The 23,669-nt window shown below is 21.5% G+C and overlaps 1 protein-coding gene across 3 annotated transcripts in view; it reads right to left on the bottom strand.

Moving 5' to 3' along the window:
* The window catches only part of LOC129611594 (LON peptidase N-terminal domain and RING finger protein 1), a 109,017-nt gene extending 89,534 nt beyond the window's left edge, over positions 1-19,483 (bottom strand). The window contains exons 1-2 of one of the 3 annotated variants that reach the window (XM_055524802.1): positions 19,394-19,483; positions 12,481-14,117 (exon numbers count right to left, since the gene is read on the bottom strand). In XM_055524802.1, the coding sequence (XP_055380777.1) occupies positions 12,481-14,017 (1,537 nt within the window). In that variant the 5' untranslated portion in view covers positions 14,018-14,117; positions 19,394-19,483. Of the gene's footprint in view, positions 1-12,480; positions 14,118-16,061; positions 16,383-18,843; positions 19,001-19,393 lie in introns of those variants that run through there. The other 2 variants (XM_055524803.1, XM_055524804.1) reach the window with 2 other exon arrangements.
* Between the last annotated feature and the right edge of the window lie 4,186 nt (positions 19,484-23,669).

The raw sequence follows: 23,669 nt of genomic DNA, 5'->3' as shown, positions 1-23,669 counted from the left end.
AAAAATGCAAATACCTTTTTTATTTCTAAATACTTTTAAGTAAATATATATTTTATTCATTTTTATGTAATAAGTACATACATATATACATATGTATATCTGTTTATCGAATTTATTGGACATATTTCTGTTAAGCATTCTCCCTGGTTTCCATATTGTAAAACAAAAAAAAAAACACATTTCTCTGCAATGTTTCATGTTCTATTTTGTATTTCAAAAGCTTTCGACAATAAAGTAAGTTCCAAATTATTTAGAAACCGTTTTGAATACTCGGAAGAAAGCGGAGAGAATTCCGAAAAATTTCCCAATGCTTTATTAAAATTAAAATCAATTTAAATAGCCCTGAATTATATTTAATTTGTGAAATCAATTCGTAAATCTGGTAAATCTAAAAACTTTAAATCTAGGCGAATAGTTTTATATATTAAAAAATACTGTTTTTATTGTCATTATACCTTTTAGAAACCATAATTATTAAGCTATAAAATCTTAAAATATGAAAATTTTTAATTTTAACTTTGTAAAATGTATAGATTTCACTCTTGAAAGCACAATTTAGCTCAGAAACAGATTCACAAAACAATTCAGAAAACTTGAAATAGATTTAAAACTTCTCTGAAATCAAATTACCTCACTTTTACTATTCACAATTAAAATTCTATTAGGACATTTCACTCCTCGAAAATCTCTATAAAAGGAAGACTATAAACAAAAATTTTTCATAATTTATTTCTGCAAAATATTTTTTCAATTCGAATAGCACAAAATAGGTGTAACTAAAAATTTTAAAATCTCATGTCGCCATTTTTTTAATATCAATAAAAATAATTAAAACTTAATTTTTACTTATAGGAATTTTAAATTAGAAATCGCCATTAAATTCAAAACAAAAAATAATAAAAAAAAAAAAAACCAATAAAAAAGAAAAATTAATTATTAAAATAGAATAATTTTAAGTACGAAGAGGAAATACAAAAAAAAAGCAAGGACATTAAAAAATTCCAATATTATGAGAAACTTTTTAAAACTTCCTTAAGCTATATGCCACTTTTTTTTTTTTTTAAATACAAATAACACTAAAAACGTTATAAGAATAGAAATTTTTTTTTTGTATTGAACACAAAAGAATACAAAAATGGAAAATGAAAAAAAAAAAAGGATGTTCGAAAGATTATTTCCTTTTGATAACAGTAGAAATAGAAACAAACCCTAACTATTGAATACATATTCATATATCATATATATATGAATTTTAAAGAAAAGGATATTAATAAGGACATGAAAGAGAATCAATAAAATGGTGTTTTTTATTTTCTCTTTCAAAAAAAAAAAAATTGTTTTTTTTTTTTTCATTTTCATTTTCGAACAACTTTTTTACTAAATTAGAATGATAATAGAAATGAATAAAATATTGATATATATATATATATATATATATATATGAATGTAAGATAAGGACGATAAAGTTTTATACCTAATAATGGAATGATGAAAAAATACTTAAAAAGTATATGAATAAAGAGAGGAAATCTGACAAGAAAATATTAATTAAAGTAATTTTTTTTATTTTATTCTTTCTCTAACGAATTCAAAACGTTTTTATAATTCTGTTTTCGTTGTAGAAATATCCTTAAAAGGATTTGTTAACACCATTCGTATAATATTCTACTATATATATATATATATAAGACGACCATCTATTGTAGTCAAAAAAAAAAGTTCTTTCTTCTACAATTTAAAATAAAATCTTAAGAGAAATTTTCCTATTTCCTAATGACCTAATATACAAACTCAAATGAGAATGAAAATCAAGAAGGAAACTAATAAAATAGAAAACAAAAAATTTATTTAACTAAATATTGAGTTCTGTTTCAATTGCAGACATTTATAATTACGATTTTAGAGAGATTAAAAGATTCGTTAAAGAATTAGAATGGAAATTCTTCTTTTTTTTTGTTTTGAATACTAATGTCGTTATATAAAAGTTTTATTAAATAATTAAGTATCTAAATTATCTAAATATTTATTCGAAAAGTATAATTTTTTTATTTGTGTAAAGATTAATTCGATTATATTTCGATATTTTTTCGATTATATTAAAATAGAATTTGTATTGTTATTTAAATGCTAGATTATAATAGATTCTAGGGATTTTTATAGCTCTTATGTGGATTACATAATAATTTTAACAAGAAATAAGAATTAGATAAAACATGCAAGAACAATAAATATAATACCAAAGTTATTAAGCGTAGTTTTAGTAGGACAAAAGCCTATATACATATATTCGTATATGAGAATAAGATAAGGGTAAATGAGAATAATATAAGATTTAAATTATTTTCAAAAAAATATTTAATCAAGACTTCTTTTAGCTAGTAATTGAAAATACAAGAAATGTTAATATTAATAATTAAATTCAATTTGAAATTAAAATTTTTAAAATTTTTAAAATTTTCACGAAATCATAAAATATTAAACATCTAAGGTAACGCCTATTTATTTGTGGGGGTGGCGATGAGACCGCCGTGCACATTCTCTGCGACTGTCCGGCACTGGCTGTTCGGCGCCGCAATTGTCTTGGACATGGGTCCCTAAGTGTTCGGGAACTATTGTCCAACTCCCTTAGGGATATCGCCGGCTTTGTGATTGGGACGGGGATATTATAGACGGGGGAGTGGGGTGGCTACAATAAGTCAAAAATGGCTGCGGTGGCTTGGGGGGATGCTCCTGTCCCACTCGGTTCCCTTAGAATCTACGAATCTACGAACGCCTATTTACAATAGAATAAAATGATAATGGTGACCATAGAGGCGTACATTCATTTGCTTAACAGTTAATTAATCAACATGATTTTACAATAATATTTTGGGGATTTTTTAAAGCAATTTGTACATATTTATGAAATCATTCAAATGTTGAAAAACTTTTGCTTCAAAAATCTCAAAACTTAAATTTTATGAATTGTAACAGAATAGTATTCTATTGTTTAATAATTATAATATTTTATAAGGTAAATTTTATTCAGTTCAGATTGGAATGAGTATTTGAAGTGAATAAAATAAAATCTAGTTAAAAAATAAATATTTTTCTTGTAAAACATGTGCAAAGGTATAATTATTTTAAAATGTAATCTAAGAATTAAATTCGTGCCTAAAATTAAAAAAAAAAAAATTATATAATTTATATTTTAATTATGCTATTAATTTTGTGATCTGGTGGGAGGAAGGGTGGAGCGAGCATAAATATAATATGACCTTAATTTGAGAATTAATTATTTTTTGCCATGTTTTCTCTTTAATAATAATGACCATAATTAAATATTTTTTAAAGGAATGTGAATTTTAGCTGTGTACATTTTACAATGTTTAGGTAAAAAAAAAATTAATTTTTAAGAATAATTTTTTTTAATAAAATATTATAATGTAGGTATGTATGTATAACAATAATTAAAAAAATTAAAACTAAATTTTTTGTTTATTTAAGCGTTTAATTAAAATCCTTTATTAATTTAAGTTTTTAATATTAATAATGCAACTGTTATCGGTACATGAACAATTAAATTATCAAAATTCAATTACTTAATAATATAAGCATATGGCACATTCATTTAATGTATGGTTATAAATAATTTATTAAAATTAAATATAAATTTGAATTACTAAAAAAAAAATATTACATAAGTAATCAATATTATTGCATAACACTTCAAGCTCTTCAATTAAAGAGAATAAATAATAACTATAATTTTATGGTTGTAGATAGATATTATGTATATGCATATATGTATTAAACTAACAATATAATTTAGGCAAACAATATAATAATCAAGAAATGAGTATACCAATATTAAACATTTACTAACTATATTTTGAATTCGTCTTTTATAATAAATAATGGAATTTTCCTTTAAAAGGATATATTATGTAAGTGTACACAAGCTATACAATATAATGTAAATATATCCACGTGAATGTTACAAACATTCGAGTTACAAAGTTCAATACAGATTATTAAATTATGGTTATGTACGTATATGTGTACGGGATTTTAAAAAAATGCAAAAAAAATATATAAAAATTAATTTTATAAATTGAATTAGATATTTAATATCATAATATTTAAATAATAATTCAAATACAGTCATTTCCAGAATAAGTGGCAATACAATAGCAACTTAAAATTATACATAAAAGAATTACTCCTGATTGTATATTTGTACTTATGTTTTGCAAATTTCATTAAAATCAAGGAAAGTAAAAATTTTAACTATAAGAAATTTGATATCGAAACTAAAAATCGCAAAAATACAAATTTCGAAAGAAATTTTTGTGAAAATTAAAAATTAATGAAGCTGACTGCAAAAAAAAAATCCTACATTACTAACGAAACGAAAAACTTTAAACGCTTATGGAATTGTTTTAAAATTTTCCTATTCTCTACTGCCGAAAAATGCTTCCTTATGCCATACAATACAATGCAACTCACTGACACAAATTATGTCAAAGGAGTCGTACTAACTCAATTTTTACCATCGTACTTTCAAAATACTATAAAATTTATATATAATTAATAAATAATTGCAAATAATTTATGACAATGACTGTATTTGATTTGCCTACATTTGTATAAAAATGGCAATATCGACCCAAAATATTATGCATTAATAGAAAAAAAAACCAGTATGTACACAGAAAGTAAGTAAGTATGTAATGATTTTCGGTTTAATATAAAAAAAATGTGACATTTACTTATCTACGTCACATATTCATACATACACAATAATATATTCTCTGTTATTCATTTGCATGCCTTTATATTTGATTACCATCGATATATAAATAAAAATTATACACCTTTTAAATTAGTTTACAGTGTTACCCATGTTATTTATTTCATGCATTAATAAAAAATATTTAATAATATCATACCGAACTTCTTATACTACAATACAAAAAACAGGCACCCCCTTTTTAATATTCAATAATTTCTAATAAATTACGAAAAAATTTAATTTTATTCCATAAGTACTCAACTAATAATAATATTAAAATTCCATTTTCAGTGCAACTATGAAAAATACTATGTAAATACAAAAATATTATGAGAACATTATAATTATACTTATTTTGTGAAAATGAAAAAGTACACAATCACTTTTATGAGTAAAAGAGAAACAAATAAGTACAACGCAACACAACTTTACGTCACAACCCAACTGAAAATTTTTCGTAACAAAATCAAAAGCTTTTATTGTTGAAATTTTATTTTCATAATTTAAGAGCAATTTAAAGCTACAAAAGTAAATGTTAATATTTCGAAAATACAACATTGCCTTATTATTTTTTTTAAGCTTAAGTTTTTTGTTTGTAGTGATGTAAAAATTATTTTTTTATTATCAAATTTTACTGAATCTTGCCACATGGTTTTATTAACGAAATGCAATTTGAAAGAAATAAATTTTTTTTTGTTCGTACAGATTGATGTTATAAATTTTACAGAGGATTATGTAAAGTTTACTTAAATTTGGAAAATTAAGAGAGTAAGGAAAAATGAGCTTTAAAACATGATAAAATAGTTAATCATTAAGTAAGAATGAGGATTGATCCAACAAATTACAATACTCTCAAACTTTGAAGAATATATGCCAATACAACAAACTCTTCAAACTTCAATTGCATTTAAAAAAATATACTTAAATAATTTCCAAAACCCTATAAAATTATGATTAAATAGCTTTTTGAGTTTAATCAAAATTTCAAATTCAAATTTTAAGTCGAAAAAAATAAAACTTTTTATTAATTACCATTCCGAATTAATATTAAATGCAGCGTGTGTTTTCACTACATTAATAAAATTTTATGGGAAGGTCTATGTACTATGTACAACGCCGACAATGTATGATATAAATTGTACTTAATACTTATTATTTTTGACAATAAACTTAGACAGGAAAACAATTCGAAATGTCAAATACTGTCGGATCAAGTTTTAATAAACTGTCATTAAAATTTCTCATATTTAAAAAATAAACACCCGGCTTATAATATTTTCCAATACAAACATGATTTATGATTTATAAATTAGGCATTTGTACATAATATGTGTAAAACTTTAACATGGAAAGCTTGTATAACATTAGAAAATTGCTATAAATAAGAATTGTTACATAATTAAAATTAAAATTCTATATACTTATTGTACCTATATACCTAAGTAAGAAAATAAATGAGACTTATCATAAAATTGGTAAAATAAAATAAAAAAAATTAAAAAAATTACAAAATATTTTCCTCTTAAATTTTTAAACACGGCATAAATATGAAAATCGTCGGCGTATTCGTCATTTACCATCAACTTACTATCTATACATAAGTACATATTTCTTGCATTTAAACAAGTTATACAGGCCCATAAACACAAATATATGTAGACAGATATACATTATACATAGTGTACAGTGTTGATTATTACAATAAAAACATGCTACAGGCAAATTGTTGTTGATAATGATTATAGTAATGCAACAGTATTATGAAAAAAAAGTAACAAAAAATATAAGCTTTTATACAAGTAAGATAGAGGCAAAGTATTGTGTATTGATGGCAACATAGTAAATAAAATAAAAACGAAAAAAAAAAATGCTGAAAAAAAAATTTATTTTACAACTTCAACTTATTTTTAAAAGTAAAAAACAACAAAAACCGAAGTCAACATATTAGGCAAAAACAGAAGGAAACCAACAAAAAAACAAAACTCTTTTGAAATAGTTTTTATGTCACGAATATTATGCACAATATCAGAAAAAATAAAACAAAAAAAAAAAAATATGAGCGAAACGAAAAAATATTTTCTATCTCATTCCTTTCCATTCATTGAGATTTCTTAATTATTTTTTCTTCTTCGGTTTTCTCTCGTTTTTCTTTTTTTTTTTTTGTTTGCTCAAACTCCTGTTGCTTCAAAAGGAACTATTAAGTAATAACAAGCGATAAATACATTGAAGATATTTACTTAGATTTTCTTTTAATATTGCACGTGAATTTATAAATAATTATTTTACTACATTACAAACTTAAAGTACCTACTAGGTTCGTGTTCACACACAAAATATTAAATAATATGGTAACTATACAAAATTCGATTCGATATATAACGTAATAAAATACTCTTTTTTAATGTCAACAACTTTACGTAGAATTTCTTTTGAAAATACGTTCCAAAAATCCAAAATTGCAAACTCTGCTAAAAAAGCATGATCAAAAATTACACTTGCGATCAAATTTCTAAATTTTAAAATTTTTTTATAACTACTGCAAAAATATTACTTGGAAGAGGAATATAATTAAGAAAATGTTGGATATTGAAGAATTACTAGAGTATGTTACAAGTAATCAAAAAGCAAAATCGCAGTTTCTGCAAATTTGTATGAAGAAGTCTCAGTGCACGTATGAATTATTGAAAATCACCATTGGTAAACATTTGTAAACTCCCAAATATTCAATATTAGAAAATTTTGATCATGGGTATTGGATACTAGATATTAGATGTTAGATACTAAGTTGTGAATCTCTTAATAAAATTTATAATTTAATTAATTTAATTCTTTAATGAACAAGTTCGCCAATGAAGCAATTAAGATTTACATCGAATTAATATTCCCATTGTCTGCTCTAAATAGCTGCAGAATGTTGTAACGAAATTTAATATTGCTATATATATATGCATATAGAAATTATAGAAAATTCTTATTGCCTTCAGAGATTTTTTAATACCATCAACGTACAGTTATTATTATTATTATAGGTGCTGAATTAATTCACTAAGTGGTGTAAAAAATAAATTTTTATAAATGTATAATTTTAAAGAATTTCTGCATTTTAATTTTAACCAAATTTCATTCTTTTCAAATCAAATAAATTTTAAAAACAAAGTTGCACTTTTTTTTAACTACAAGTATTAAGTAAAAAAAAAAATAAAGCGTGTATAATTAAGAACAATGTTTACCTAAAAATTCTATTATAATATGCTGAGGTAATGCGAGTAGGTAAACAACAATGAAACAATGAAAAATCTTCTATATTTTACATAAATAAATGTATAGTCTTATATACCAGCACATAAGTATATTTTGTATATTTCGAACAAAAAGTTTGTATGAGCGCGAATATGTAATTGGAAACAAATAGGTTCTATAATAAAAATAAATTTTTAAAATTTTTTTTTTCTTTAATTTTTTTGCTACTCCCAGACTTTTAATTTTGCATTTTAATGCATTTCAAAGCGATGTACATACATACAAATATACGAATTAATAATTACTTTGTATGAAAACATATGACATAAAACAAAGTATATGTATGAAAACATAATTGAAAAAATTTATGTGGTGCGATTAAAAATAATAAATATAATTATGCAATTAACATAATATTATAGAGTGGCGACAAATTTATACCAGTGATATAACTAGAATGTTCTAAGAATCTAAAATAATTAAAAAAAAAACTACAAGAATAAGTAAGTAATTTGAGTTTATGTAGGGCACTTGGTTTATATTTAACACAATCATAATTTTTGGATTTTGAAATGAAAAATGAAAATAACTTTCACAGCATTTCATAGCTGTAATAATTTATATCGAATAATAAATTCTTAATGTTGTAAATACTTCGGTTTCACAGTTCAACTATAACGCTATTTAGATACTTATATATACATATTTAATGTAACTTAGTAGTGATAATGCAAAAATATTACATTAATTTCATATTTAATTATTGATATTATGCTACTTTGAATATGAACTCTACATTCTTGCAATTAGGCAAGAAATTAAAGTTTGTAGCTTATTTCAATAAATTCTCAAAGCAAATACAAATTGTTCTGTAGCCTGTAACTAGAAAAGTTGACATAATGTATGTACAGAATTGAGCAAAGATTGCAAGTTTGAAATATTTTTATAGTTATTGGCAATACTTTATGTATAGTTAGTTGGTTGTACTTCCGATGATTTACTTTTACACCAGATTTCCAAAATAGGTTTCAAATTACATAGGCTTACATTGCTGTTAATTGGCTTTTGAATCCAGAAGTATCACAATCATATCCGTTTTCCATTATTACAGACTACTTTAGTAAATACCTGAAATTTCCAGTTTTAACAGACTATTCAATTAAATTCAATCGTTTTACCAATCATTTTCTTCAGCCTACGTCACATTCTTTTAATATTCTTCGAAAAATGTAATATTTAAGGGTTTTGTATACATATGTACATATATATGTAAATATGTAAACATTATTAATGTTAAAGTTTGTTTAAATTTAATTTGAATTTTAAAACTTTTAATTTTCTATATTTACATAATATTTTTTTATTTGAAATATTCGATATAGGGTACCTTGATTTATTTGTTTTATTTTGCTTTCTGGATTTTATGTCAAGGGCATGAATTGTCTCTTTGTAATTAGAAAAACATAGAATATGCTTTTTTAATATCCTTTTTTTATTGTATAGTGTAATTGGTAATAGTTAGGTAACTATAAAAATTTTTTTACGCATTGTTTTAGGGAAATGAATCATTTTAAATTATTAAAACCGGAAAATTAGAAACTCATATAGGTAAAAAATTGTAAACAAAAAAATTTTATTTTCAAAAATTTTTTTCTTTATTTATAACGTTATAAAAAAACAAATATGTAGGTATTTTAATCAATAGTCGCAATTATAATTTAATATCCTTGCATAATTTAATATAAAACATTTTCAAAATATGTTCTTTGTTATAAGCAAGAATATTATAGGTGTATTGTAATAAATAAAAATATTTATACAATTAGATATACATACATATTTGTATAATGTTATTGTAATATTTTGGCAAAAAAATATTAATGAAATATTATAGTTTCTTTATAGAGAAAGAACAATGCCCACACTTTTTTCATGTACATTTTAAATAAAAAATAAAATAAATTTATTTTGAATTATAAAATTACTCATAAAATTTTTTTATTTTAATTAAAATTTTTAATATATTATTTTATACAAATATAATATAATTTATTAAGAATTAATGATATAATTAAATTTATTAAATACTGATAAACTTATGTACAAACACACATATTTCTTGCCATATGAATTTTGAAACCATATGGTGAATATTGTAATAAGTGTATATATGTTACTAGATTTATCGCACTCTATCTCCCTATTTCTCTTTATTAAACTATTGTGGCAAAAAAACAGCCACAGAACTTCAAGATTCCAAGTAAATTTAAGTTATACGTCATTTCAACGTTGATTTTTGAAAAAAAAAATTCAAAAAAGTCTCTTATAAAAATAGAATTTGTATGATTTATGCAATATTCATACCCTTTCCTCCCCTTCGTAAATTTCAAAATTTAATATTTCAATATTTATAAATAATAATAGTATTAATTTCAATATTTAAAGAGTATAACAGTTTTATTTTAAGCGTATAACAGTTTTATTTAAATAGTATAACAGTTTGTGTATAAACTTTTAAAGAACTTTTAACAGAAAGCAATTCGTAAATATTGTTAACATTTAAAGATCAGGGATCGCACTACATTGTTTTCTATCATGAAAACTATGAGGAAATATAGCTGAATGATCCTTGAAACTAACCGTTATACCCTAAATAGTTTTTCGATAATTCTACACTACAATTCGAACGTGTTTCAAACTTTAGCAGTTTAATAAATATTAGTAGTCAATATTTAATTGTCAATTGAAAAATCAATTTTTAATCCCCTATTTCTTTGAAACTATAAAATCTATTCGCTGATCGTCCTCTTTAAAGCTTTAAAATTCAGGTTTTATACTTCCATAAAGTTTTGGGTTTTTATCGTAAAATTTCTCCTAAATTTATGCAAAATTGTTTAATAATAAGAAAATTTGTTTATTTATGTAAGTACATATGGTTTAAATTACTGAGATCTTAAAATCAAAAGTTTTGAAAGGAAAATATGTGCTATCTTTGCAAACTATGAGTTGGGTTGAGCATTATTTTATTTTTAATTGCATAAGTATTTACTGTTTGTTTCTCCTCCTCTATTTCCAATAACTGTGATTATTTGTACTTGATTACAGCAAGATAAATTGTTATAAATATTCTCATTTACTTTGTCCTTTAGTAAGAAAGAAAACTACTTATTTTATTTATAAGAAGAGGAGAAAGAATATTTCAATATCGATAAACAAAATTAAGTTATTATTATACAAAAGGACATTTTCAATTTTTTTTATATTTTGTGTTTATTATAAAAAAATTTAAAATGAGTTTAAAATAAAAAATTTTTTATATTTAGATTTATTGCAAAATTAAACTAAACACGCTTACATAAATAACATTAATAAATCGATATTTCACCCTTATTAAAATCACCATTTTATAAATGGGATAGGATAACAAAAAGAAAAACGTACAAATACTTATAATATAATATGTGTGTACATATTAATTATATGTATACTTTATGTATATAAGTTTATCTAAGATTAGTTCCATTGAATTGCAATGTCATATCTTAAAACAGAAATAAGTAATTTCTTTATTGTTATATAGATTATTTTAATTTGTTTACAATTTGAAAAAAAAAAAAAATCTTATGTAATGTTATACGTTATGATTGTTATGATACATAATAAGTACATACTATATTTGTGTACTATGGATATTATGTTATATTTAGATATTGCATCATAAATTGTTATATAGATTATTGTTATACCTTTACAGGATATTACACAACAATAAATTTTCTTTTAAATTTTTATATTTGACTAGTTACTAATATTGCGTCAATTCTACTAAAAACATATTATATTTAGTAAAAGAATAATGAAATATACTTAGTGATTAACTAATATACATATTATATTTATTTATTCTTGCTTCTTTTTACAAATTAAATAAGTATTTAAAATTAATAATATGAACAACAAGTTTTTGTTGAACAAGTTTTCAAAAACCGTGAAACGGAAGTTAATGAACAAGAGGTTTGATTGACTAATAAATTAAAAAGAACGTATTCCATCGTTCCCTAAATGTACTCAAGAAGCTATTGAAATTTTCTGAAATTCTCATATTTGTGATTTTTAAGTACATAATTTTAAATAAAGGTTCTATAAGAAAAATTTATTTTAATTCAAAGAATTTTAGGCTGGTAATATTTAAGAAATTAGAGCATTTTTAAGAAATTAATTATTAGTGACGGACGTACGATGAACAGGCTTTTAAACCTGATTTTGTTATCAAACAACTTATTATAGTTTATGAGAAATAATCATAATTTGACAACAGCAAGTAGCTATTACACGCTCAATTTTTAATAATCGCTCTACTCGAATCACTTGTTAAAACAATTAATTATTTAATTTTTAAGGAAAAAAAATATAATTTAAAATTTTTGTAATATTATAAGTATTAAAAATAAACAATTTTTACTTACATTTTTCTAAACTTTGATTACATAATCTTAATGCTTCATCTAATGATTGTATATCCATAAAATGCATAGCTTGCTCATTTAATTCTCTTGCTTGTAATTCGGCACTCCAATATTTATCAACTAATCTACGTACTAATATATCTGGTTTTAAATTTGGTGATAATATTGTTGTATTACTATTATTATTATTATTATTAATATTATTTGCGTTTTCATTATTATTATAATTTGTATAATTTTGTAATTGATTCATAACTTTAGATTGTTGACGTTTTTGTTGTTGACACAAATGACACTCATATAATTCACCATTAATATTATTATTATTATTATTACTATTATAATTACTACTATTATTATTATTATTACTATTGTTAGTATTAGATGAATTCATTGAATAACAACATTCGCGACAGAATGTATGGCCACATGAGGCTGTTACAGGACACCTTAATATATCTTCACAAATACCACATAATAAAGGATCAATAGTTGTTATATTATAATTATTATTTTTATAATTATATTGTTGTTTTAAAATTTTAATATCCCTACGATGATTTGTTCTTTGTTCATTTTGTTGTTGATAATTATTATTATTTACATTAATGGCATCACTATCATTATTATTTATTATAATTTCTTTATTTTTATTATATAAAGGTAAATTAATTTTTGTAATATTGTTGTTAATATGAGATAATCTTGAATTTGTTAAATTTATTGTATTTGTATTAAAATTATTATCATAATTATTTATATTACTTGTAACTGTTGAAGATATCATCGATGTTGATGCTGTTTTTGCTGGTACTAATTTTGGGGACGATGACGATAATGATGATGATAACGATGTTTTTTGTATTTTAATTGGTAATGTTGAACGTGTTCTTTTACGTTTTAAATTATTACCTTTAAAATTATTATCATTATTACAATTTTTGGCTAATAATGATGATGACATTGTTAAATTTAATATTTGATTTTTATGCGAGGCAACATTTGCTGTTGTTGTAGTAGTGGTAGTTGTTGTTGCAGTAGTAGATGAAGATTTTCTTAAATTTGATATTGCTGTTATTGATGATGAATCATAATTTATTGTTGATACTGTTGATGACAGTGATGATGATGATGGTGATGATGATGATGTAATTTTTGTGCCATATGATAATCCAGATAAAGAACTTTTTCCTAATGTTGCTGTTGTTGTTGTTGTTGTTGAATTTAAAATATTATTTTGAACTTGATAATAGCTATTATTTGAATTTAATGCAATAAAATTATTTAAAATACAAGATGATAAATGTTTTAAACGTTCCCATGGTATAACACCATCCAGTTTATATGCTAAATATGTATAAACATCTATAGCATTTTGTAATTGGCCAGATCGAGCAAGTGAATCACCATAACCAAAGTATAAATCATATGGTACACATTGATTTTTTTGTGTTTTTTCACGTATACAACGTTCAAATAATTCTACCGCTAGATGGTAGTTGCGACTTAAAAATGCATCTTTTGCTAATTTTGACATTTTTCATTACTGTGTTTATTTTTAATTTGTGTGTTTGTTTTTCTTTTTTAAACTTATTTATTTATTTTAAACTTAATGTTTGTTTGCTTTTTTGTGAAATCTAAAAAAAATTGTAAAAAATTATTGTAAAAAAATTAATATATTATTGATACACTTGAATAAATTTTTTTGAATATTATAAATTCAAATTTCATTAAAATAATTTAGGACATTCAATTATATATATGTAAATTATATATATAAATTAACATTGAATGAATTTAAAGAAATTTACTATGTATATGTTTTACTATGTATATGTTTTACTATGTATATGTTTATATACATAGTAAATACATAGTATAAATTTACTATGTATTTACTATGTATATAATTTATTTATATATACCACTTTCTTTCAGTAAAAATTCAATAAAAAAATTAATTTGTTAAGTTACTTATGTATATATATATATATATATATATATATATAATATATAATATAATATATATATATATATATATATATATATATACAAGTAATAAAATTTTTAATTTCAATGAACACTTATTTCAGTTGTATAAAAAATATTTAAGTATTTTAATGTACTAGTTACACTTAGTGTTGGGATCAATATTAACAATTGTAAGTATATTTAGTAAAAGCATTATAAATGTAATTAAAATTCCCGACTATACTTATTATATAAGTAATTGAAAATTTTAACCTCTAAATTTTATTCACCACTAAGTGTTATTCACCACTAAATTTTATTCACCACTAAGTTTTGTTTCTTTTATTGTTATAATATTTTTTTTATTTAATTTTATGGTATTTATTTAAAAGTTCTTATTTTACATTTACTATTTTATATTTTAAAAAGAAATAAAACATTTTTTTATAAGTAAATTAACTGCACTATCTTAATAAAGAAATTTATTCATATTTGTTTCGTACTATATTAAAATTAGATATTTATTTGTACATAATGTGTTTACATGAGTAAACAATATATCCATATTATAGGAAGGTCAATGCATTATAAAAACTATTATGTGTATGTAAGCACAAGTAAGTAAGTACAGTTATGTAAAATATTTTGTCTTCCATAATTACATATAATAACTATAACTGTTATTATTATATATACAATATGAACTTAATGGCATAAAATTAGAGGTATAACACAGTATTTTCCAAAGTGTATGAATTAAAAATTTTAGATGTTATGTAAAAACTTAAAATTTTAAAAATTAGTCATTTTAATAATAAAGTAAGTTTATTAAATAGTAGGCATAAATTATTTTAATATGTAGGTAAAAGTTATGTAGGCATATAAATTTTATAGGTATAACTAATATTTTAATTAATTAATATTAGAATTAAATAAAAAATATTGTGCAATAATTTTTTACCTTAATTATTTTATTTTTATAATTTTAATAAAATTCTCATACTATTTCTTTCTCTTTCTAATAGTAATAAATATAAGTATATGTATTTATACACGCTTATATTATTATAATTTTTTTTTTAAAAGACAACCAAAAAAAAAAAAACAAGTTACCTATCTAATCGGAAATCACATTTTTTTTTGTGTTTATTTTGAAAAAATTGCGTACATTTCGTCTGTTTACTATTTAGTAACTAGTATTTATGTAAGTACGGAAATAGAGGGTGTTCGAGTTTATTAATGTCTGCTGCAATTTTTTTTTTTATGAAGTTATAAAAGACAACACAATACTTATAATATGAAAACAAGAAAAACCGTTATTTATTTGACAATCACACATTGCCATTTATGAGCATATACATATACATATGCAAATATACCCACATACACATTATAAGTAAAAAAAAAATTATTCATTGATTTTAATTTTTGTTCTTTTGTCACTTCTTTAATACGATAACGGTATTAATATTAAAATATTAATTTTATTATTATTTTTTATAAAAACTCAAAATTTGAATAGAAAAACAAATACTCTTTTATAACTGTAAAATAAATACATTCAGAATTTTTATATAATTATGACAAAATTTTTATACTTGTTCACTCACTTTGCATTTTGCATGTATGTGTACGTAATCGTGTCTCTTGTCTCTTTGTTTTTTTTTTTTTTTTTGAAAAATTCAATATTTTTTATTCAAAATTTCTTTGTTAAAAACAATAAAAACAGAAAATAAGTAAAAACAAAAATAAAACAAATTTTTATTTTGTCGTTTTGTTATTATTTTTCTACCATCTTTTTTGTTTACATAACATTAACGGTATATCGTTTTTCTATAATATATTTTTGTTGTAGTTTTATATTGTTATGAATTATATTCTTGTTCTATAGCTTTGTTCTGGTTCTGGTTGTTTTTATTTATTAATACTTCTATACATACATTATGTGCTTATTTATACATAATAATGTATTTGAAGTTTTTCTTGTTTTTAATAATAATAAGAATTTGTTGATTTTGATTATTAAACGATGATAAATTTATTAGATTATCAATTATAAAATAGTTATTTTTTTTGGCAAGTGGGTACCTACCTATTAATCTTATAAAATCGTAAAATCTTAATATTTTATTTATTAACGTATTGATTTTAATAAAATTAACTATAAGTGGACATAAATATTAATTTGCACTGGAATTTAAATCAATATTATAAAAATAACAAAATAGTTTAGAAATAAATATTAAATTTTAAATTTAAACAATATTAATGAGCACAAAATTAAAAGCAATGATTATTTTTTTTGCACCAAATTGATTAATATTTACTTAATAGTATGTGAATGTAAGCGGTGCAATGCTATAAGTACATGTATGTATGTGATTTAACGATAAATTAAAAGTGAGCAAAACTGAACAGACATTAGAATTTTGAATAAAATGTTAAAAAATCACAAAACAGAAAAATAAAATAAAAAATCGAAAACAAAATAAAAAATTTTGTAAACAATTTTTTTATATTTATGTATACGTATAATGTATGTAGCTATAGTTATTATAGATAATATACAAAACGTTATAAAATAGTGAATATGTAAATATGTAGGTAAATATATATAGAAAATTATATTTGTTTATTTTATACGCAAAAATATTGTTTATATCTTAAATTTCTTTTATTTCATTTTGTTTTAATTTTTTTGCTTTTCTGATGTTTGTATGCATGTACATACAAATGTACGTACACAAGAAAATGTGATAGTAAGTATAATTATTATAGTTTTTAAATAATAAGGTAGGTATGTTAGTACCTATATATGTATGTTGTTATTAATATTATACATTTTTTTAAACTATTAAATAATAATATATTTGTATATAATAAATTATAACTTTTATTTAATTTTGTTTGAATTCTATAAAAAGAAAAAATATAGTGATATTATAAACAGATGTCAAAAATATAACGTATATACACATATACACACAAAAATTATAATAAAAACAATATTTTTATTAAAGCCCACTCTTCACTTATTGAACTCGTGATATTTTTTGTTGGTTTTTTTTTATGATTCATTCATTATGATTTTTTTTTTTTTGTTTTTTTTTTTTCTAAATTAAATAATATACTTATTATGTACGTACATATGTATATTACTTATATCTTTTTTTTTGTATTATTCACTAAATATTTAATTTATATTTTAATTTTTCAAAGTAAAGATTTCAAAGTTATAAATACTAATGTATACACTATATATGTATGTATAACAGTTTAGGATATAATAAATTTATCATCATCAATATTCTTATTCAAAATAACACATTTTTTTTTCTTTGTCACACAAATTTATTTTGTGATTCAGAGTAATTTAATAATATAATTTGATTCATGTTTTTTTCAATAGAAAATAAATATGTATAACAATATAACAAAAAAAAAAAAATTAAATAAAAAATTTAGAACAAAATTTAGAACCAACAACTTTTTTACAATTTAAATAAAAATCACCAAAAAATTTCTTAATTTTTTCCAATATTATATAGGTAAGTATACCAGTATATTATGCAACACATCCACATGTAAAAGTTTGTTTATAATAAAATATTGAATAACTTTTTATATAACATCTAAATAGGTAGGTAGGTACTTCATAAGTAGTATATTTTATATTTTGCACAAAAAAGAAAAAAATTAAAAATATTTTCCTTTTTTACAAGTATAACAATAATAAAAAAAAAAAATGGAAAAAAAATTTAAAAAAACATTTTTTTTTTTCTATATTAGTTTATAATATGTATATGTATATTATTTTGCTAATATCATTATTAATTTATATTAATATTAAAATACATTCATTTACTTAATATATATGTACATTATGTACCTTCACTTATGTATATAATGTATGTATGTATATATAATATGATAATATATAAAACGATTACTTAATTCTTAGAAAAATTATTACTTAATAATTTTTTTTTTATTTTTCTTGTTCTTTTTCTTCTTATTTTTCTTTTGCTTTTTTATTCTTGTATAATACTTTCACTATATACTTATGTATGTAAGTATATATTTAATATTCTATTTAAATATATATATATATGTATGTAGTATGAGTGAATTATAAGATTTATACAATTTATACTGTATATTAATTGTACCTAAGTACACATACATACACATACATACATACATATTAATAGTTATAAACTTTTTTTTTTCTGTTTTATAATATTATTAATTTTAAATTTTAATTTTTTATTTAAAATTTTGCGATTTTATTTTTTTTTTTGTAAATAAAATTACTAGTTTTATTAAAATTTAAATAATTATTATGTTTGAATAATATTTATAAAATTCTTCTTTTTAGATTAAATTACTCACATAACATAACATCGCCCATTTAAATACATAACAGGCTTATGTAATATGCGCGCAATATGCTACAATACAATGTTGGAAAAGGCGAAAAGAAGAAAAAAAATTGAATTTTTGTTTTTCTTTTTTTTTTTTTGTTTTTTCGTTATGTGTTGTTTTTGTTTCTTATTTAATTACACAGAAAAAAAAAATTATTTAATTCTTTTAATATCTCACTAATTTTTTTTTTTTTCATAAATTAATTTTTACTAAATTATTAATTTTTTTTTTTTAATTTAAAATTTCAAAAAAAAAAAATTTTTTTCATTTATTCCAATATCGAAATTATTTTAAAAATGAGAATGAGTAGAATACACACAATGAACGAAATATAAAAACCAAAAAAAAAAAAAAAAAATGAGAAAAAAAACTTTTAAGGTAAAAAACTGTTACACAATCTTATATTGTACGTTCTCATTCAGAGGATCCAGAAAAGAACGTGTTTTTGATGTCGTAACACAATATTCACAATAAGAAAAAAAAAATCAAATTTTTTCACTCTTTCAAATATATTTACCATATAAAATTTGTTTTTGTTTCTAAAAACATTGATGTTCTTCTTTACTTTAATTTTCTTTTAATTTTAATTAAAGATTTGTTTTTTCCCTTTATATTTCAAAAAATTATTATTTAACTTTCAATAGTTTTGCAATAAAAAAAAAATTTTTCTTTCTATATTATTATGAAATCAATTTGGTGTATAACACAATTAAAATTGAAAAAAATTTTCACTCAATAAGTGTTCTATATAAGAATTTTTAATATTATACACTTTTTTTTTTTACAAAAAACCGCTAAAAAGCCGAGCAAATTTTTAATTAATTAAAGGAAAAATAAATTTATAATAAAATATTTTTTCTTTTGTAATCAAATTTTTTTATTTTAAAACTTTTTCATGTAATATTTAAAATTTCGTGTTGTTTTTTTTTTTTTTTTGCTTCTCTCTTTTAATAACTTAAATCAGTAAAATTAAAAAACAACTTAACACGCTCATTGATCGAAAGCGAATGAAATTCATTTTATTTCAACGAATATTAAGCATACAGTAGTAGTACAGAAACAGACTACAGTACTGAGTATATAGGAATAAAGAAAGAAAAGGAAAAGAATAAGTAAAAAAAAAGAAAACACGAAAAATTATTATGGAAAAAAAAACTAAAGTAAGAGCAACAACAAAATATAAAATTTATTGAGTAAATTAGAAAAGAAAAATTTTTTTTACTCTTCTGTTCTGTCTGCTTTGTATCAATTCTGTATACTCATTTACTCATCAGAAATCGTTTTTAATATTCCCCCCTATATAATATTATGTTAGTAATCTGTATATATTTTAATAAAAATCATGTTAATTTATCAATACCGTATATACTGTTATATTGTGTAAATATGTTTATTAATTTATTCAATTAAATTTTATATTACACAATAATATTCTCCCGATTTTCTCATTTATTTTTTTATTGTTGTAAATGTTATGTTAACTCATTGAATTTTCTCAAACACATTTATTTCTCTTTTCTTGTCAGAAACTCAGCAGAAACACAAACAATACATTTTATTTCTCTCTGATTTAAGAAAAACAAAAAAAAAAGAAAAATAAAACGTGTTCTATGATTTAAATTGGAACACATAACAATTTAGTATGTATATATACTTAAAAAAAAGCTTATTAATAGAAAAAAAAATTTTTGTTTTTTATACTAGTAGTAAAGTTATAATACTTATTTATTACATGTTATATTATATAAAACCGCTTAACCATGTGAATTTTATCAATGTAAAAAAATTCACGTTATTATAATTTTGTATGTAAATATGATATACAAACAGCTTCTCATGACATTTAATTTTATTCTCTAATATATCAGCCAATATTTTATATTATTTTTCATTACATTGTTACCATATTTTACTGTTATAAAGTTTGGAACTGAAAATTTACAAGTTCTTTTCGTAAACTAAAATGTTTTTGAATTTAATTTTTTTTTTAAATATTGTAATTTTTTCCAAGGGTATTTTAATTAAACTTTCTATAGCAAAAATATCACGATCAAGTAAGTTGTTTTTTAATATTAATCAAGTATGAGACACGGCTATAATTTAAATGTAAGTATTATACCTACTTTTATTTAGAATATTTAATTTGTTTTAGTAATTGGCACTTTTTTATAGAAATATGAGCTAGTTTGTTAAAATCTACACACGCATGAGAAAAAATATATGTATGTAAGGTATGAGGAGCGATCATGTATATGTATGTTTCTCGATAGATGGCTTTAATTTCGCCCCATTTTTAATTTTAAATTAAAGTAGGTTACATTTTACTCTTTGGTGAGTAAAATATAACCTCGAATTTCCTTCCACAGTGTTAAGAGTTCCGTTTATAAACTAATCCAAATTATCATTGTAAACGAAACGCATTTAATATAAAATTATTTTTCAATAGAATCAAAATTTTCGGTTTGTTTGAAATTTAAAGAAAAGAAAATTCAATAAAATATCCGTCAAAATATTAATATTGTATTTAATTAAGCTGCGAATTTTAAAATTTATTTTTACTCTCTGTGTGTCACCAAATAAATATGCTGTCTTGTTATAATATCTGCCTAATGCAACTATTACTTAAATTTAAATACACTTATATTGTAAGAGGTTCTTTACAAAACGTACTTGTATATTCTTGCAAAATCACATTTTAATATAATCTTTAATACATTCATACTAACAAAAGATGGATGATACATATGTATATGTATGTAACATATTTTAAATGTGAATATTGCTTATAATATGTTAGTACAGTAAAATGGAAAAAAAGTACAATGTGTGCTTTTCATTTGGTTAAGTGTTAGTACATTATACCGGTAAAAATGTATTAGTTTTGTAAAAGCAAAAAAAATATATACATATTTAAACTTTTTTCCAATTAGTGTGTAAATGAATAACATAACATAACGAAAACAAGAAAAACAACACAAAAACAAAACAATAAAATGTTATTCCACTAAAAACGTGATTGATAAGAGTTGCGTGAGTAAGAGGTGATATGATTTTTATTTTTGTAACAGCAAATAAAAAATCAGAAACATAAAGAAGAAAAAAAAAATATTTTTTTTTTTATGTAGAGTTTTTTTTTTTACATTTTCCTTTTGTTGTAACCCGTTCATATAGTATTGCCAATCTAAATAAGAGAAATATTAATTTCTATTTTATTGTTTAAGATATATTGAGGTTATTTTTGCGCAAAAATTTCGTATGTAATAAGAAAACAAAAAATAAATATACGTGTATAAAAAAAAAATGAGAGAAGAAGAGAAGTATTTTATGTAATTATGCTGTAATGTTTAATAAAATAATAAAAAAAAAATATACAGAGTTTTTTTATTTTATAACTTTGCATAATCAATTTAGGTTATACATTTACTTTTTTTTGTGTGTTATTTGATTATTATTATTATTATATGAATATATATGGGTACATAATATTTATTTAGAGCAAGCATTGAAAAGGTTATGTTGAATAAATATTTGTAGGTAGAATAATAATAATAATAATGATGATGATATTTAAAATTAAAAATGTAATAATTACTATTATGTATTATCATTATTACTGTTGTGTCATTATATTTTTGATGCAATACAGAGAGAGAGAGAGAAAAAACAATGTATACAAATATTGAAATGAGATGAAAACGTAAAAATTTTGTAATCGAAAATTATGTATGTAACATGTAATTGGTTTTGTATCAGGTAATGAAATATAATATTTTTGAATAATTATAAATTATTACTTTTGAGTAAATTTTGAAAGTGGAACTACTTGCTTAACTTAATTATGCTGAATTATAAACAAAACAAAAATTTGAATATTAATTTTTGTGATTGCATCCTTAGTTCATACATATACTCGTATTATAATAACTTCCAAATAACTCTAAATGTCAGTCAATACTTACATATACACAATAAATTAGATATTGTACTTATCAAAAATCCTGTTTTGGGACCACTATCTTTATACGAACGATATCTTGGTAATTAAAATTACATATTATGTATATACTTCTAAGCTGACCAATGATGTAATGTTTATTGCACCTGTCCGTTAACCGAAGGGCTTTGAATACTTCTAAGCTGAAGGGCTTATATACTTCTAAGCTGACCAATGATCTAATGTTTATTGCACCTGTCCGTTAACCGAAGGGTTTTGAGTTCAAAATCCAATCAGGACCAAAATCCAACCAATTTAATTTTATATATTAAAATTATATATAAAATGTCAAATTACTATTAACCAAATTACCATATTTTCATAATATCCAATATTAAAAGACCAGCAAAAATAAAAAAAAAACAATAAATAATCTTCAGTAACCTTAAATATTTAATTTAAAAAAAAAACTACGATAAGCTCGTCAACAAACCCTAGTTAAAAACCTATTTGACGCAAGAAACTGGGGTATTGTTTTGTTCGATAATTACACACTACTCCTGCCATTCATTCCAGGGATGAAGTAGGACAGGAAAAAATGTATATATTTCTAAACTCACCAGGAAAATTTATTGACTTCAAATTGACTCTTGATAAATAAGTACTAAAATTATTATTCAATAAAAATTTTTCATTGCATGTCTCTGATAGAATAAAATTTTTTGGACAAACTTTTAGCATTATAATAATTATCAATACCTAATCTTTTATACAAAAATGACACCGTTTTACTACTTTTCTACAAGTTACTAGGATTAAAATTAAAATTTTTAAATTTTTTATTATGTGTTGCTTCCTT

The sequence above is a fragment of the Condylostylus longicornis genome, unplaced genomic scaffold (assembly GCF_029603195.1).
Source record: "Condylostylus longicornis isolate FDR11 unplaced genomic scaffold, ASM2960319v2 ptg000053l, whole genome shotgun sequence".
NCBI classification, from domain to species: domain Eukaryota; kingdom Metazoa; phylum Arthropoda; class Insecta; order Diptera; family Dolichopodidae; genus Condylostylus; species Condylostylus longicornis.
Note: the sequence above shows the minus strand (reverse complement) of the source record. Positions and strands in the feature narration are given on the sequence as shown.